The sequence below is a fragment of the Nuphar pumila genome, chromosome 13 (assembly GCF_984573655.1).
Source record: "Nuphar pumila chromosome 13, dmNupPumi1.hap1.1, whole genome shotgun sequence".
NCBI classification, from domain to species: domain Eukaryota; kingdom Viridiplantae; phylum Streptophyta; class Magnoliopsida; order Nymphaeales; family Nymphaeaceae; genus Nuphar; species Nuphar pumila.
In genome coordinates, this window is record NC_143261.1 from 3,240,667 (window position 1) to 3,259,112 (window position 18,446).

The 18,446-nt window shown below is 38.1% G+C and overlaps 1 protein-coding gene across 4 annotated transcripts in view; it reads right to left on the reverse strand.

Annotated features, from left to right (window-relative positions):
* LOC149817532 (leucine carboxyl methyltransferase 1 homolog) overlaps positions 1 to 18,446 on the reverse strand; it is a 98,793-nt gene that overhangs the window by 29,490 nt on the left and 50,857 nt on the right. For 3 of the 4 annotated variants that reach the window (XM_089984703.1, XM_089984701.1, XM_089984704.1), the window contains exons 5-8: positions 13,955 to 14,036; positions 6,716 to 6,818; positions 4,933 to 5,053; positions 4,774 to 4,821 (exon numbers count right to left, since the gene is read on the reverse strand). In XM_089984703.1, the coding sequence (XP_089840829.1) occupies positions 4,774 to 4,821; positions 4,933 to 5,053; positions 6,716 to 6,818; positions 13,955 to 14,036 (354 nt within the window). The remainder of the gene's footprint in view (positions 1 to 4,773; positions 4,822 to 4,932; positions 5,054 to 6,715; positions 6,819 to 13,954; positions 14,037 to 18,446) is intronic. The other variant, XM_089984702.1, reaches the window with a different exon arrangement.

The window sequence follows — 18,446 nt, forward strand, 5'->3', positions numbered from 1 at the left end:
GAGCCATGAGAAATACAAGGGGGGAGTCACCCCTATTTATACAAAAAGAAAAGCTAAAAAGGAGAGACCTTGGAGGCTCCCCATAGAGACGTTGGGAGAACGGCTCTATGTGGGGCCCTTTATGCGTGAGCTAAAAGAGAAAAAAAAAGAAAGTTACAAAAAATAAAAAAAAGGAAAAATAACCTAATTAATAAATAGTTGTTTCTAGAACAACTATGTAAAATGATAAAAATACCCCTATCGGGTATTTCACACACACACACACACACACACACATATATAAGCATTCTAAAGCATATATATGCTTCTATAGCTTAACGGTTGACATAATGTGCTTATTTTAGCTATTTTACAGCTTGAAGTTTGATTATTTTCATATCTTATTCATGTGCTTACACTATAAAATATTGAGTCCTAAACTATGTCACAAGGACTCGGCTAAGGAGGTGCCGCACCCGAGTCGACACGCCTCGACACGGGTGCGGACTCGGGTGCGGCTTAGGACTCGGTCAACGCCAACTCGGACTCGGTCAACGAGTCCAGGCCGAGTCCGTCCACATTTTGGACTCAGTCAACTTTGACCGAGTCCAAAAATGTCCATTTCGACTTTTAAATTACATTTTGGATCTGGGTCGGGTCGGGTCCGGACCCGACCTAGATCCAATTTTCTTTTGCAGCCGAACCCTAAAAAAGGTTTATCGACAGGGGGGCTTACCCTCTTGATTTTGCTTCTCCCCTTCAGCCCCTGTAGCTTTCTCCTACACCCAAGCCGACGATCCAGACTCCGGCGACGGTACGCACAGGCAGCCACCGTCTCCCCCTCTGTCAACAGGTATGTCGATCAACCCTCCCTCTGCTCACAGCCTCCCTTGCACCCTCTGCTCGCAGAAGAGGGGCTCGGCCCCTCTCTGTGCCTCCTATTCACAGAGGAGGGGCTTGGCCCCTCCTCGTTTCACTTATGTCAGGCAGGCCCCTCCCCCCGTACCCTCTACTCGCAAAAGAGGGGCTCGCCCCCCCTCCCTGCACCCTCTGCTCGCAGAAGAGGGGCTCGGCCCCTCCCTGTACGTCTGATTCATAGAGGAGGGGCTCAGCCCCTCCTCGTTTCCCTTTTATTGCAGGGGTAAGAAGTAGGAGTGGGGGAAGGAGGGGGCTCGACTGACAGGTCGAGCCTTGCCACGCCGAACAACAGGGGAAACGAGGAGGGGCCGAGCCCCTCCTCGTTTTCCTTTTGTTCGGCAGGGGTAAGAAGGAGTGGGGAAAGGAGGGGGCTCGGCTGACAGGCCGAGCCTTGCCACGCCGGACAGAAGGGAAACGAGGGGACAAGCCCCTCTTCTGTGAATCGAAGGCAAAGGGAAGGGCTCAGCCCCTCTTCTGCGAGCAGAGGGTGCAGGGAGGGGGGATGGGTGGGGTCCTCTGCTCGCAGAAGAGGGGCTGAGCCCCTCCCTTTGCCTTCGATTCACAGAAGAGGGGCTCGGCCCCTCGTTTCCCTTCTGTCCGGCATGGCAAGGTTCGGCCTGTCAGTCGAGCCCCCTCCTTCCCCCACTCCTTCTTACCCCTGCCAAACAAAAGGAAAACGAGGAGAGGCTCGGCCCCTCCTCGTTTCCCCTGCTGCCTTTGGCTTTTTGGCAAGGGCGAAGCCCCTGGCATGGATAAGGTTCAGCAGGGGCTTGCCCTGCCCCTCCTTTTTTGTGTTAGATAGGGGGTAGCTCCTATTACTATTATTTTGAAGTGTTTATTAACTTTATTTTATTTACTTATTTTCTTTTCAGTTTTCACTTTTCAGATATAATGGCGAGTTCTATCGGTAGTGTCAATACATTTGGTTCAAGTTCTAACCCTGAATTAGAAGTTTCTCAACCACTTTGGAGGCTTGTGACAAAAGGGGTAAAAGCTAGTAGTGGTGGTGGTGGGAATGTGCAATTTCATTGTAATCTATGTAAGACTGTTTTCACAGGTTCTTATAGGCGTGTGAAAGCACATCTTTTGCATATTCGTGGTCAAGGAATTAGGGCATGTTCTGGGGTTGACAAAGACATGTTAAAGCAATTAAAAAAAGAACAAGATAAAGCTGAAAAGAAGAAAATTGCAGAGATGAGAAGCGATTCGATTAATTTGACTTTTCCTACTGCTAGTGATATACAATAAGCGCTTTTAAAGAAAAGAAAGATGGAAAGCAATAAAACAATACAAGCATCATTCAAAAACATGGCAAGAGCAGAAATTGATAAAAAGATTGGTCGATTCTTTTACTCAAGCTCAATTCCTTTTAATGTAGCTAGAAGTCCATACTGGAAAGATATGATTACATCTTTGGCTAATTGCAATTTGAGTGGTTATGTGCCCCCTAGTTCAGAAAAACTAAGAACAGTCATTCTTGCAGAGGAAAAAAATAGAATTGAAGACTTGTTAGAGACTAAAAAATTTGCATGGAAACGACATGGAGTGTCGATTGTTTCTGATGGGTGGACTGATATACAAAGGCGACCACTGATAAACTTCATTGCTTACTCACTTAATGGGCCAATCTTTTTGAAGACTGTTGATGCATCTGGAGAGTATAAAGATGCTGAATATTTAAAGAGATTATTTGTCGAAGTGATAAAAGAAGTGGGTGAAGAAAGTGTGGTGCAAACCATTACTGACAATGCTCCAGTTTGCAGTTGTGCAGGAATGAATTTGGCAAGTGAAAATACATATTCACATATTTTTTGGACTCCTTGTGCAGCACACAGTTTAAATTTGGCACTTAAGAGTATATGCAATCCATCAAAAGATGATACACATGCACATGAAATGTGCTTATGGATTGAGAAAATAGAACATGATGTTCGAAATATTAGAAATTTTGTTGTAAACCATCATCATGCCCTTTCTATATTTAATAGGCATTCTGATCTCAAGTTACTGAAAGTTGCTGAAACTTGTTTTGCTTCTCTCATTGTTATGATAAAAAGAATTAAGCAACTCAAGAATGCATTGATGATGATGGTGGTTGATCAAGATTGGGATTTTTATCGTACTGAAGATGATGTTAAGGCTCAAGCTATCAAAAAATACATCTGTGATAATTTTTTGTGGGATAAAATTACATATTTTGTTGAATTTACAAAGCCTATTTGGGAAATGTTGAGAGAAGTTGACAGAGATGTACCCATGCTTCATAGAATTTATGAAATGTGGGACGATATGATTGAAAAAGTTCAAAGTATCATTTTTAAACATGAGAAAAAAGATATTGCACTTGATGATTCAGAATTTTACAATCATGTACATTCAGTTTTAGTGAGAAGATGGGATAAAAGCAATACACCTTTGCATTGCATGACACACTCTCTCAATCCAAAATACTACGCAAAAAAATGGTTGACAACAGGTGTTGGTCGTGTTTCTCCAAATGAAGATCATGAGATATCAAAAAATAGAATGATATATTTGGGAAGACTTTTTAATGATCCTCACATGTTTAAGGTTATAAATAGTGAGTTTGGCAAGTTTTCTACTGGGAGATTTGATTCTTTAGGAGCACTTGTGGCAAGGGACGAGGAAGATCCCCTTAATTGGTGGGCAACATATGGATCAAAGACACCAAATCTGCAACGTCTTGCAATGAAGTTGTTATCCCAACCTGCTACATCATCTTGTTGTGAAAGAAATTGGAGTACATATGCTCAAATTCACAACATTAAAAGAAACAAACTCACTAGTAAAAGAGCAGAGGATTTGGTTTATGTTCACTCAAATCTTCGATTAATTTCTTCCCTCTAATTCAGACGATGAGGCAGATTTATGATAAGTTTTATTGTTTATCACACTCACAAGCTTCTTTATGTGTTATATTTTGGTAAGTTTGTGTTGTTAAGAATTGCTTTTTTATTTTTGCTTTAAAATTTACAATCTTTATGTGTTAATTTATTGTTATATATATAATTATATATATTTAAAATATATATATTTATAATATATATTTTTTAATATATATATATATAGCCGAGTCCCCGTGTCCAAATTTTTTGGAATTGCGCCGCACCCGTGTCGCACCCGCACCCATGTGACATAGGTCCTAACTAGTCTGAGTCACTGAGTCAATCCACTGACTCGCGAGTCAAAGGGTTGGGTGATCCGAGTCTGAGTCATGAGTTTGCCAACTATGCATATAAACAACAAGAATGGTTTCTAATTTGAAAGGAATGTCATAATCCCCAAGAACAATACATAAATGCATTTTTACAAGCAATTCAGCACGTGTCAATTTCTAATTTTTGTGATCACATTTAAGGACAAAACGAGCATTTATGGTGGGTTTGAATTTCATTTTTTTAAATGGCATTTTGAGTTTGGCCTAAAAGGTCAAATAGTCCTCAACTATATAAGTTTAGGACAACAATTTTTTTGGTCTGCAGTGGTGGGATACGGTCAAAATCGTATTGAGTACGATTTGACCGTATCTGGAGTTCAGCAAAAATGCCATATCCATGTGACTTAGTTAGCCAAAGAGGGAGAGGGAGCAGAATAGCAAAAGGTCCTAGTCAATAGAGGCACAGCTAAATAGCAAACACTAAAGATAGGAGTAAGTCGAATTACAATGTAAGTAGATCATCACTCCCTTTCACAGGAAGAGTTGGCATATAAGAACCAATAATCTTTATTGCATCAAACATTTGCATGTCATGATAACACCCACCACAAAGACTTCAGAACTAATCAATATGGTCTCGGTCCCATAGAAAAATTTCATAATCACACTAAAAAATTAATGTTGATATATGCCTATACCTCAAGGTTTCTGATCATTTGGTGTCCAAAAGCATCATCTGGATGAATCTGCCCAATAATGATAAAAAAGAATTGAGAGAATGAAAATAAATTGTAACAGCATTAGAGACTTCAAAAAGGAAAACTAAAGTTAAAACTTCTTCAGACAGACAGAGAAACCTGCTCGTATAAGAAAAATATAGAAGTTGAGAACGTTTTTGAAGCCCAATCAACTACAGCACGTGTTGCATCTGGATCCAAGTATATTAGAACGCATTCTGCAATTATGAAGGTTGGCAAGCTGCGGACAATACAGAAAAGTAAATAAAACACAGAACATACCAAAATGTAAAACAAATATTCAATAAAACATCCTTAACCCAAAACCCCTGCTTAACTTAATAGCCCAAAAAGCTACCCACTTTTTAATAGTCAAAGAGTCTTCAAAAACATTTTAAAAAATAATGAGCAAATATTTATTTGCTTCAGGGAAAGCATCCCTCACATCAAATTCTAGCAAATATCTACTTGTGGATCTCAATTTCGCTTGAGGTATCCCCACAACACATTTTAGAGTAAACATCTCTTTCTTACATCTAATAACCTGTATTATGTTTATTAGGTTCATTTTTTGTTAAAATGTGTGCTTCATTTTACTTACTGCATCCAAATCTTTCCTCTCATTTTTTCTTTTTCTTTAAAAACAAACCTTTCCTCTCTTCTCAAAGACACCATTGTTGAGCATGAATGAATCTCTCCTTCCACAAAAGACACATCTATCATCTTTCATCATAACAACCTCTAACCTTAACTATTTCTTTCATCATCCATTTCCTAACTACCTCAGTGACCAACCAATGCCAAAAGTATTGGCCTTGCCAAAAAACTGACAAACAGAATACTTTAATAGACAATCCAAAGCTAATGATAATCGAAAGAAATGTGCATTGCATACAGAAAAATACTCATCTGTTTCTCTTTTTATTTTTTGTGTATTTGTTTCAAACTTCATTTTCTATGTTTATTATTATTACACAAAAAGCAAAATTTGGGTTATTTTGTTGTCCCAGATCTTTTATCACATTCTTATAAAATTCATATGGCATTTGACCACAGATACAACATCTGCTAACTTCCCTCGTCTAATCAGCTAAAATTCCATTCAGTGCTGTTCTTTGCTCATCATGTTCTACTACCATTGTTTATTTCCCCCTTCTAGAGAAATATATAAAGCTGTTTGCCATTTGGTTTCCAGCCCTCTTTGAAAATTTGAAGAGAGAAATGCCTTCTGTGAGAAAATCTGATCCAATTGACATTCCCAACCTAAGACTATGATAGTTGATAAGCATTCATGGTCCAGTTCCCTGTTTTCCTATTCTTCACCCCATTTGACTTTTGCCTCCAGGTCCTCCACCTAATGTACCAAGACACTTTCACATTTGTAATGCAATCCCATGCCAATTGCCAAGTCACTTCAGTGGTATCTTTCCAACTTTCAAGTATGTTCAATATATGCAGAAAACCATATGCTACCCAAAAAATGTGCCATTAGTTATCTTAGTATGAAGCAAGTCCACATTAAACATTACTAAAAACTTTACAGTACTGATGCAATATCTTTGAATAAATTGAAAAAATAAGCCGCTTGCTCTTGCTTGAAACCAAATTCAGATGATGTTGATACACAAGGGGTAGTGATTGAAGCAATCAGAATAAATAACAACAATAATTGTAGTGATCATGAAGACGATGTTGGTGGTGATGATGGCGACTCTGATGATCATGATGCATATCCAACATGCACATGATACCATAAGTAAAAATTGAGGAGATATTAAAGCAGATGATGTCACTCGAACAGTATATACCCCCAAAAGAAATTGCCAATTAGATAACCACCCAAACTGTAAAGTGCATTGTCAGAAAAAACCTCAAAAATAATAAAGTGAAATACACAGCATACCTCCGATCCAGTTGGGCAATCTCCAGGACAGAATCCAAGTGCTTAAGATCTCGGAGATCGGCAGGAAGAAGTTTGTATTGATCACTTAACACTTCCCCTCTCTCTGCAATCAATTCCCCAGCTTAGTTGGCAAGAATAAAAAAAGGTCAAATTTCACTTAAATGAATTCTTCAGCTGTTGGCAAACTGATCTGACCATCATAGCCCATAAGGGAGTTGCATCAAATACAGAGACTACGAGGTACCAAAAGATCCTCAACAGATGCAGCATGCAAAATCACTATGGATTATAACTTACATGAAGCAGATGCCAACATTCTTTTAAAATGTACAAACCTATAGTAAACATGAAACATCACATAATGCTTTTCTACACAAAACCCATATACAAGAAACGCAGTAGGTCAACAAAGTAAAAATGCTAAGTCACATTTTTAATGTAAAGTGTTCCTAATTATGACAGTTCCTTCCATTTTGCATCACTAGGAAAGGGACTTTCATTTATTCCGCCAGAAGGCCCATTGAAGTTATGTTAAACTGTAATAAAATGGTGGTCTTCAATAAATGCACAAATAACTCACAAACAAGTGTCTATTGGAGACACTACAAGCATGACCCTTGAAAGGGTATAAAGGGAAGAACACTTGAAAAATAAATAATACTTTATTCATGAACAAAATGCTTAAGAAGCATGGTTGTTTACATTGAAGGGGTTCACCCCTATATATACAAAAAAATGGGAGAGAGAGGAGAGCTCATTTTGAGCTCTCCAAAAAGAGACGTTGGATTCCAACGTCTCTTAATATAGCTGTTGGACTACAGTCCAACAGCATTTATTATTATAGCTGTTGGACTATAGTCCAACAGCATTTATTATAGTTGTTGGACTACAGTCCAACAGCTACTTGCACAGTCAAGTTCCAACAGGAACTTGACTGGATCAAAATATCTAGTTTCTATTGAACTAGATGCTAAAAAAAGAAAATAAAAAAATAGAAAAAGAAAATAATAAAAGAAAATATAATAATATTAAATAATATATATATATTGCAGTTTACATTTTAACACTCCCCTTCAAACTTACGGTACAATGAGCGAAAGTTTGTCTAAGAGGAAGTGAAATCTGAGAGCAGCGAGAGGCTTGGTGAAGAAGTCTGCTAATTGATATTCTGATGTAACATATGGCAGATCAATGGTTCCATGTAAGTATTCCTCTCTGACATAGTGACAGTCCATCTCAATGTGTTTAGTGCGCTCATGGAATGTCCGGTTGCTTGCAATGTAGATCGCACTTTTGTTGTCACAGCACATCTTTGAAGCTTGCGTTGCTTTAGCTCCCATATCCGCTAGCAATCGTCTGAGCCAAACAACCTCCATAGTGGTGGTTGCCATGGCTCTGTATTCAGCTTCGGTGGAGGAAAGAGAGACTTTCTGCTGCTTCTTGCACCTCCACGAAATTAAGGTTTCACCTAGGAACACACAAAAACCAGTAGTTGAGTGTCTATTATTGGGATCACCTCCCCAGTCAGCATCAGTATATGCAATTAAATTTAATGAAGATGAAGCAGACAAGAAGAGTCCTCGTGAAAGAGAGGATTTTAAGTATCTAATAATACACAAAATCGATCCCATGTGCACGGAGGTGGGAGCATGCTTAAACTGACTGACTGTATGAACCGCATGAGTTATATCTGGCCTAGTAATGGAAAGATAAGAAAGAGCTCCAACAAGTTGTCTATAAGGAGTAGGATCATCAAGAAGTTCTCCATCATCAATTTTCATTTTAACATTGACAACTTCTGGAGTGTCTACTTTCTTATCATCTGTAATTCCAGACCTGGAAATGATATCAAGAGCAAATTTAGATTGAGATATCAAATACCCCCGAGGGGAATAAGCAACTTCAATGCCTAAAAAATATCTTAATAAACCTAAGTCAGTCATTTCAAAGTGAGTTTTAAGAAGAGATTTGATATTTGCAACTCCCTGTTTGTCGCCTCCGGTGATGATCATATCGTCCACATAGAGAAGAAGAATAATGATGCCTGCATCAGATTTCTTAACAAACAAAGCAGTGTCAGTTAAACAAGGTTGAAAACCAATATCAAGCATAACATGACTAAATCGGTCATATCAGGCTTTTGGAGCCTGTTTAAGACCATAAAGAGCTTTTTCTAGACGAAGAGCTTTACCCTTAGGCATTCTAATACCAGGTGGGGCTTCCATGTATACTTCTTCAACGAGATTCCCATTCAGGAAAGCATTTTTGACATCTAATTGAAAGATAGGCCATGTTCTAATAGAGGCCAAGGCTATTAAAGTTCTAACAGTGGTCATACGGGCCACAGGAGCAAATGTTTCTTCATAATCGATGCCATACTCTTGGGCATATCCTTTTGCTACTAAACGGGCCTTATATCTTTCCAGGGTCCCATCACTTTTGGTTTTGACTTTGTATACCCACCTACAACCTATAGGTTTCTTACCCGGAGGAATATCTTGTATCGTCCAAGTATTGGCCTTTTCTAGTGCATTCAATTCTATTTTCATGGCTTCTATCCATTCTATATGATTTTTTGCTTGAGAATAGGATGATGGTTCAACATATGATTGTATTAATGTAATGGCGGCCCTATACGTGGGTGAAAAAGATTCATAAGACACAAATTTTTCTGGAGGTTTAGAGATTCTAGACGTTCTTCTAGGTGAGACTTCAGAGTATTTTTGTAATGTACATGGAAGATTTTGCTCTCTACGTCTTGAATATTGTAGACTAACATCCCTATGGATTTGCTCTTCATTATCATCATTTTCAACAACAATAGGACTTTGATCATTGTCAAGGTCACATCCAACATCACATTCATTGGATTTTGAAGTTGGATCAATTAAAAACGAGTATTCAGTGACATCCTTGGATTTTTCAAATTCAAAGAAGCTTTCTTTTCCAAAAAAGATACATTTCTTGACACATATAATTTGTCATTTTGAAAATCGAAACACCTGTAGCCTTTTTTATTATCAGCATATCCTAAAAAGGCACATGGGATTGCACGAGGAGAGAGTTTATCATTTCTGTTGGTGAAAACAAAACATTTGCATCCAAAGACTCTTAATCTAGAATAATCTGGAGTTAAATTAACAAGTTTTTCTATTGGAGTTGTATTCTTTAATGAGGAAGATGGCATCCTATTAATGAGGTAGGTGGCAGTTAGGACCGCTTCAGCCCAAAAACTTGTTGGAACTTGATTTGCAATTAGCAATGTCCTAGTAGTTTCCATAATGTGCCGATGTTTGCGTTCGGCTAGGCCATTCTGTTGTGGAGTGTCTGGACATGATCTTTGATGTGTAATACCATGTAAATTGAGATAGTCTTTGAATTCATTGGACATAAATTCTCCCCCTGAATCAGTGCGAAAAACAGAAATATCATTTTGAAACTTATTTTTAACCATTTTATGAAATATTTGGAAGTTAGCAAAGACATCAGATTTATGTTTAAGAAAATAAATCCAAGTATGTCTAGAAAAGTCATCAACAAAAATGACATAATATGTATAACCACCTTTGGAAATAACTGGTGCGGGGCCCCAAACATCCGAATGTATTAACTCAAGTGGTCGTGAGGAAACAAAAGTTCTACTAAGAAATGGTAACCTTTTCATTTTGCCAAGAATGCAGTCTTTACAAGAAAAATTTTCAGAATTACAAAATTTTTCCAAACTTGGAAAATATTGAATTTTAGACATATGAGGATGGCCAAGCCTTTTGTGCCATAAATCCAATTCTAATTTCTGAATATTATAACAAAATGCATTCTTGGGTAATTCCAAAAAGTCCATGTAATAAAGTCCTCCTTCTCTATGGCCTTCCCAAATCAGCTTCCCTGACTGGCGATCTTGTACCCAACAACCATGAGAAGAGAAGGAGATATTACATCCATAATCAGATATTTGCAAGACAGATAAGAGATTCAAATTAAGTTTAGGGATATATCTAACTTCTGGGATAAAAAATCTTTTGGATTTTTGAAGATTTTCAAAACATCCTATTCCTTTTACTTCGAGAGATGTGCCATCGGCTGTAAAAACCTTTGACACACTTGAGTTATTTTTAAGACATTCGGATAGACTATTAACATTTGGGGTCATATGAAAGGAAACACCAGAATCTAAAAGCCAAGGAAAGTTACCTGAACCGGAGAAAGATGCAACTGCCGCTCCAGTTGAGGCTTCGGTTGAGGAGGATACCCCTTTGAGAAAAGGTTGAAGGATTTCCATCAGTTGAGCCATAGACACAGGTGCATCTTGATCTTTTGACTCAGATTCAACAGATGCAACTCTTTTTTCTTCTCTTCTTTTTAACTTTGGACATTGAGGCCTATAGTGCCCCGGTTCATGACAATGATGACAAATAACTTTTCTTTTATCAAAGTCGTCGTTTTGCCTTCCAAAATGAGGTGGCTTGTAAGTACGAGTATGATTCCCCGGTCTAGATACAGCTAAAACGGAGTCATTATCAACTTTTGGAGTACTTTTTCTAAGTCTATTTTCCTCCATAATGAGCTCTTCTATAGTATCAACAATAGAAGGAATTTTTCCACGATGTAAAAGGGCCGATTTGGTGGATTCAAACTCCGGCCTTAGACCATTCACAAATTGATAGAAATGTTCCATATCGAGTTGCTTTTGGCGAAGCTCGATGTCTTCGGCACAATGCCATTTGGGCTCAAGAAGAGCCAACTCTTCCCAAAGTTCGGACAACTCATTATAATATTCTCGAATAGTTTTATCTTTTTGAGTCATTGTCCGAACTTTATCTTGTAAATTGCATACATGTGCAATATCTTTAAGGGAATACATGTTTTTGAGGTATTCCCAAGCCTTATCGACATGTTCAAACTTAGCTAGACTAGAGCATTTTTTAATGTCTATGCTATTGATGAGCCATGACATAATTTTTACATGCCCTATCCTCCATTCTTTCCATTTCTTTTCATAAGTGGCTAACGCCTTACTCTTCTCTTCTTCCGTTAGAGGAACCTCTTTATCACCCTCTTTCTTGGTAAGAGATAGTTTAGGTTCCAAATCGGAACCATCCACTATACCCCATAAACCTTTTCCCCAAATGTGGTGCTTCATAATCGAAGCCCACATTACATAGTTAGTATCATTTAGCTTCATAGGAATGATGGTGATCTTATCATTGTCATCCATCTTTTACAAGGGTAAGAGAGGAATAAATAGGAGGAGAGAGAGAGAAAAATAAAAAGAAAAGAAAAAGAGTAGACAAAGGAATAAGAGAGGATACAAAACCAAATTTTTTTTGTAGCACAAGTTCGCCTTTCTTCAAACAAATCTTCTTGAGCCAAGAACAAGGTGATGAAACACTTTTGTAAATGTGGCACGGAAATCGAGGCGGAAGCACTTCAAGATCTAAGGATTTCGTAGCTCTGATACCATGTAATAAAATGGTGGTCTTCAATAAATGCACAAATAACTCACAAACAAGTGTCTATTGGAGACACTACAAGCATGACCCTTGAAAGGGTATAAAGGGAAGAACACTTGAAAAATAAATAATACTTTATTCATGAACAAAATGCTTAAGAAGCATGGTTGTTTACATTGAAGGGGTTCACCCCTATATATACAAAAAAATGGGAGAGAGAGGAGAGCTCATTTTGAGCTCTCCAAAAAGAGACGTTGGATTCCAACATCTCTTAATATAGCTGTTGGACTACAGTCCAACAGCATTTATTATTATAGCTGTTGGACTATAGTCCAACAGCATTTATTATAGCTGTTGGACTACAGTCCAACAGCTACTTGCACAGTCAAGTTCCAACAGGAACTTGACTGGATCAAAATATCTAGTTTCTATTGAACTAGATGCTAAAAAAAGAAAATAAAAAAATAGAAAAAGAAAATAATAAAAGAAAATATAATAATATTAAATAATATATATATATATATATATATATTGCAGTTTACATTTTAACACAACATGTGCATCACACATATATGGGAACATATAGACATACAGGTGTCAGAACGTGCATCAGTAAAAAATGAGGACCACAATGGTGCGGTCCTATACTCCAGGGTGCTGGAGAGGGGCATACCGAGACTGGTCTAATCTTTTGCTTTTCTGCAAGAAGTGGCTGCCCTCAGAAGTCAAACCCATATCTCCACATTGAGAGCCCCTGCACTTACCATTAGACCAAGCAATTGCCCTCAAATATATCTAAATGCACGCCACAGCATTAGCCACAGGGAATTGTCCCATCTCAAGCACATATGACCATATGTTTGACAAACACATAATTTTCAGTAGGTTCTAGTGCAACTAGCAATTGCTAGATTTGACACTAGTATATGTGAAACAGAGAGAGAGAGAGACTACCATCATAAGCAGGGTTTTTTTTGGCTAGGCTAAGGGAAAATCATGCCCCCCTCCCCCCCCCTGCCCTCTCAACCTCCAATACATCACTGACTGCACATTGGCAGGCCTCCACTTGGTAAAACCCTTGAGGTCCCTACACCCATTTTCAACCTTGCGGCAAGGGACGGTCCGTGTGGGTTTCAGATTGTGGTCAAATTGTCATCCCATGTCAGGTGACAAACCATGATCACCCTAAGCAGGAAACCTTAGCCCTCATAGGCAAGCAAGTGGTGTTTAAAAGTATGTTAAGCTGAAATTTTGACAATGAATTGGTGTCTTTTACATATAATGTTTATTTGTAATAACCTCGTCTATCATGCTTCAAAATCAGGTCATGGTTAAAAAAAGAATTTGGTGAACTTGACATCCATTGAAGGCCACGGACAGATACTATCCAAGATGCACTAACTGGAATGGTCCAATTATTCAAGTCATGACATTATGACATAGATATATAAATAACTAAATACATATGCACACAAACACATACATTTTTCCATAAATTCTATTCTTTTTTAATGGCACTAATCCCATAATACCATTTGTTGGGTGTTCTGTATTCGTCGTTGCATGCATCTTTTACTAGGTTTTTCATTATTTAAACTGTTAGAAACCCATATTATTTTGTCATTATGCCTTTTCGTAACTATTCTTTAGACAAACTGAATAATAGTCAGTAAAGGTACCTTTTAACCATTATACACAAATTCAACAAGAAGCTTAACTTATCCGATTATTCTAGATGAAAAGTACACAGCCATTCAAAAGAAAAGGTTTGACATATTGAGGAAATCACCACGTGAAATGGATGCTTCAGGCCCAATGTGGTCTCTTAGTTGTTTAGAGGACTCTATAATTGCAGCTTTCTTGCTAGTTACCTAGAAAAGACAACAACAGGAACAACAATTTATATAATCACAATCTACATAGGATTCTATTTAAGAATAAAAAATACAAATTACTTCACAAAGGAATGTCACACCAAATTAAATGCATCCACATCACCTAATAAAGAGGAAAGTTTTACATAACAAGCATAGTTTCAAAAGATAGATGAATTGAACTAAGAATCTTCAGCTTACCAGCGATTTCACAACAAGGGTGCAGATTAACTTGCATATCAAATGCATAAGGTTATCTTTTTGTCTCTATTCCTTGATTTTTCACTGTTAGATTTCAGTAAACAATTCAAATGCACATCTAAACTTCTAACCAAAACCCTCATCATAGTTAAATTTTCTCCAGAATACTCAATGTTCAGGCATGTAAGAAAACACCAGCCCATTGCTAAGATTTTCCTACATGCCAAATTGAAGGAAAAAATGCACATTTTAATGATCTTCTGGTGTAAGAACTACTCAAAGTAAAGCATGGCCATCTTAATTCAACCTTATGCATGAGCAAACACTATTTTCAATCTAGCACCAAAAAAGATTGAAATGCTATTTAACCAAATATTCATTTAAGGATATACGGAAAGGACAAAATGGACATGTTAAATGGCACCTTCAACTTATGCTATTGTTGATAGGGATGGCAGTGGACCGGGGGAAAACAGGGCCCCGCCTCTCCCCGTTTGGACCGGGGATGGAGGACATGAAACAGGGATGGAGGTGGGGATGGAAGTTAAAATCAAAACCCATCCGGGGATGGAGGCGGGGATGGATTTACGCTTTCCCCCGCCCCGTCCCGATCCCAATCCTTCTTTAGGGATGGCAATAAACTGAGGAGAAACGGGGCCCCGCTCCACCTCGCCCCATTTGGACCAGGGATGGAGGTTAAAATCAAAACCCGTGCAGGGATGTAGGCGAGGATGGAGGGCAGGATTTTGAGATGAGGTAGGAGTGGAGACCTTGTCCCCCGCCCCGGTCCAGTGCCATCCCCAATTGTTGATAGACTAATACTCAGCCAGGATTAACTGGTTCAGTGTGTAGGAGACTAAATTGAGAGTTCTCTCTTGCATAGAAACGCACTTGCTTTGTGCAAAAAACTGGGTTGGTCTGGAGTCTGCAGATATTGTAATGCTAGCATGCATAGCATTAGATACAGAATTCATCGCTTCATTATGACTTGCCTGCTTTCAGGCAGTTTAAAACTGTAATTGCACTACACCCAGAACTCCCTCAGGGCCTCAATCTTTTCCATTTTAAATATGTTATTCTAAGTTCTAACATTACATATGTTATAAGGAAAAAGGTGAGATATATATGTCAAATTGTTTTCTCTTTCTTACCCAGTTAACATGGCTTCACAATGGCCTCAAATATTATGGGCAGATGAACTAACCCCTTAGGTATAATATATCCAAATATAATGTTAAACTCTCATGAAACAATATTAGACCCACAACTTTCTAAAGTTAGCACTTCAAAATTCAAATACTTAGTTCTTGGTAATCACATAGATGCAAGAATGCTTACCACTTCATGCCTGATAATAACTGAAACCTCAAAGCCTGCTTATGTATTTATTGGTCATTATAGAACTATAGTATACAATTGTTGATGTAAACATATGCACACACACACACACACACACACACACACACACACACACACACACACACACACACACACACACACATGTATTTCTGTACATATATACCACAGGGGCATTTTGGTCTTTTCACATGTAAAAAGTCAATAAGTGTATTTTCTATTGTAAATATTCCCAGCCTCAAGGGATTATTGGGAATAATCCCAATAGAGTGGTTGGACCCTACCCAACGGCTGCATTTCTAGCTGTTGGGTAGGTCTTAAAGGCTCTTTTGGGCCCTCTCATTGTGTATATATAGGGGGTAAACCCCCCACTCCATGTATGTTTTTCCTAAGAGATTCTCCTTAATCCGATTTACATTTTTTACATGTGTTTCAGCCCTTAAGTGGCCCATTTCGATATTCTATTTGTGTTGGACCCATAAGTGGTCATCTCTCTAGTTGTGTTTTAGCCCATAAGTGGATCATTGAAGAATCATATTGGTTTGTGACATGGTATCAGAGCGAGATCGATTCCTTGGTAATATTCTGTTCCTCTTAAAGCATATCCGACTATTGCGAAGATAGGGGTTTGCCTTGGGAAGAGTGCTGACCATTCATCTTGGAGATTCATCACTCCGTGAATGCTAAGAAGGATCGGTTCACCAAAGGGAGATGCAAATTGTTCCAAGTACACATTTCTTCTCTCTTTCCCACTCTCTTGTCTTGTATATTTTTGTTTCATGGCCGATAAGGAAGTTGTGACGGTAGTTCCAATTAAATTTGATGGAAAGAATTATAATTTATGGTCTACCGCCATCAAATGAATTCTTATTGGAAAGGTTTGTGGGAATATGTTGATGGTTCCGTAATGGAAAAGGGATTGAACCATCAAAGAAGAAGTTCTTAAAGGAGATGAAAGAGAGAAGGCTCTTGTAAGTTGTAAAAAAGCCTTGAAAGAATGGGAAATAATCCATGCTAAAGTTTTTTTAATTTTCCCTATTCATGGGAAGTATGAACGAAGACACTTGTGAGACTATTCTAGAGTTTGAAAGAGCCAATGAAACATGGCTCTTTATCAAGCAACCATACATTCAATGTAATGCCACCTTTAGATGGGAACTTCAAAATAAAATGCATAATCGTAAACAAGGTGAAAAGAGTGCTAGAGAGTATTTTGGTTCCCTAAAGAAACTAAGCCAAATTGGAGCCAATTTGGGAGACTCCTAATAATGCTCAACTTAGAAATAAATAATGAGCAATTTTTTCAATTTATGAGGGGATTAAGACCCAAATTTGAGCAAATGAGGAGTAATATTATTCATAGTAGACAAGATGAGCTTCCTCTTATTCAAGAGTTTTTGGCTCAAGTATGGATGGAAGAGACTAGGTTAAGGTCTCAAAATGAATCAAGAGAAGCCAAAGATAATGTATTAGCCGTTTCAAAACCTGGAGCCAACACTCATACATACAAACCACCTCACTTTTATAAGAGTAACAACAACTATGAGAAAGATCCTATGTATGAGGGAAAGGGGATGGAAAGAAAAGAAGCATTATTGTGTGTCATAATTGTGAAAAAACAGGACACATTAAACCATATTGTCCTGAATTTAAGATAAAAAATAAAAGAAAGGTGGTCTCAGTTGGATCTTTACAAGCTAAACAAGAATCTTCAAGCAAATCTATTTCAAAAATGTCTCTTTCCCAACTCGTGTAAGCTTTGCAACCGCTTCTCAAGGGACAATCAATGACTGGTGTCGCTGTCTCCACCTCTTCCCCTCTAGGTATGGCTCCTTCACTCATAGATTCAGTTGCTTCATTTCATATGACTTATAATGGAACAATACTCTCTAATTATAGTAATATTTCTAGTAAAAGAAATGTGTTTACAACCGACGGTGATAGAAATCATGGGTTCCTTCGTTTATCCACAAGCACCAGCACAGAATGGGGAGAGAGAACGTGGCTGCTGTGAAAATCCTTAATTAGGGTGTTCAGTTGCTTGCCTTTCTCATTAAATATACACAGGTACAATAGTAGGGTACGAAAATACTCATTACATGATATGTTAAAATTACAATATGCCATTAATGAGCATGTGTTTAAATAAAAAGAGAGCATTCGTTTAAATAAAACGAATTGGGTCTAGATCAGACATGAATAGCGTCTTTTCACCCTCCCTCAAGTTGTACATGATTTTTAACCATGAACAACTTGCCTTTTAATATCCAAAATTTGTCCTTGATAAGTCCTTTTGTAAACAAGTCAACAACTTGATCAATAGTCTGTATGTATTCTCGTTCAATTTCTTTTTCTTCGACCTTCCGTCTTACAAAGTGTTGATCGATTTCAATATGCTTGGCACGACTATGGTAGATAGGATTAAATGACATGTTGATAGCACTTTGATTGTCACACAAAAGAATGCTTTTGAAAATCAATTCTCCTACTTCTATCAGCAGGTGTCTGATCCATGTTACTTCGGCTGTAACAGCTACCATTGATCTATATTCAGCTTCTGTGCTCGACCTGGCTATGGCCTTTTGTTTTCTACTGCTCCAGGAGACAAGATTTAGGCCAATGAAAACACAATATTTTGAGACTGACCTACGCTCATCTGGATCTCCTGCCCAATCTGCCTTTGTGTAAGTAAGAAGTTCATGCATGGGATGGCCATGCATGCTCTTTCTGTACAGAAGACCATCTCCAATAGTTCCCTTCAAATATCGAAGAATGCGTTTAACAGCTTCCATATGCCCAATATGTGGTTCATGCATGAACTGAGATACCTGATTGACAGAATAGACAATG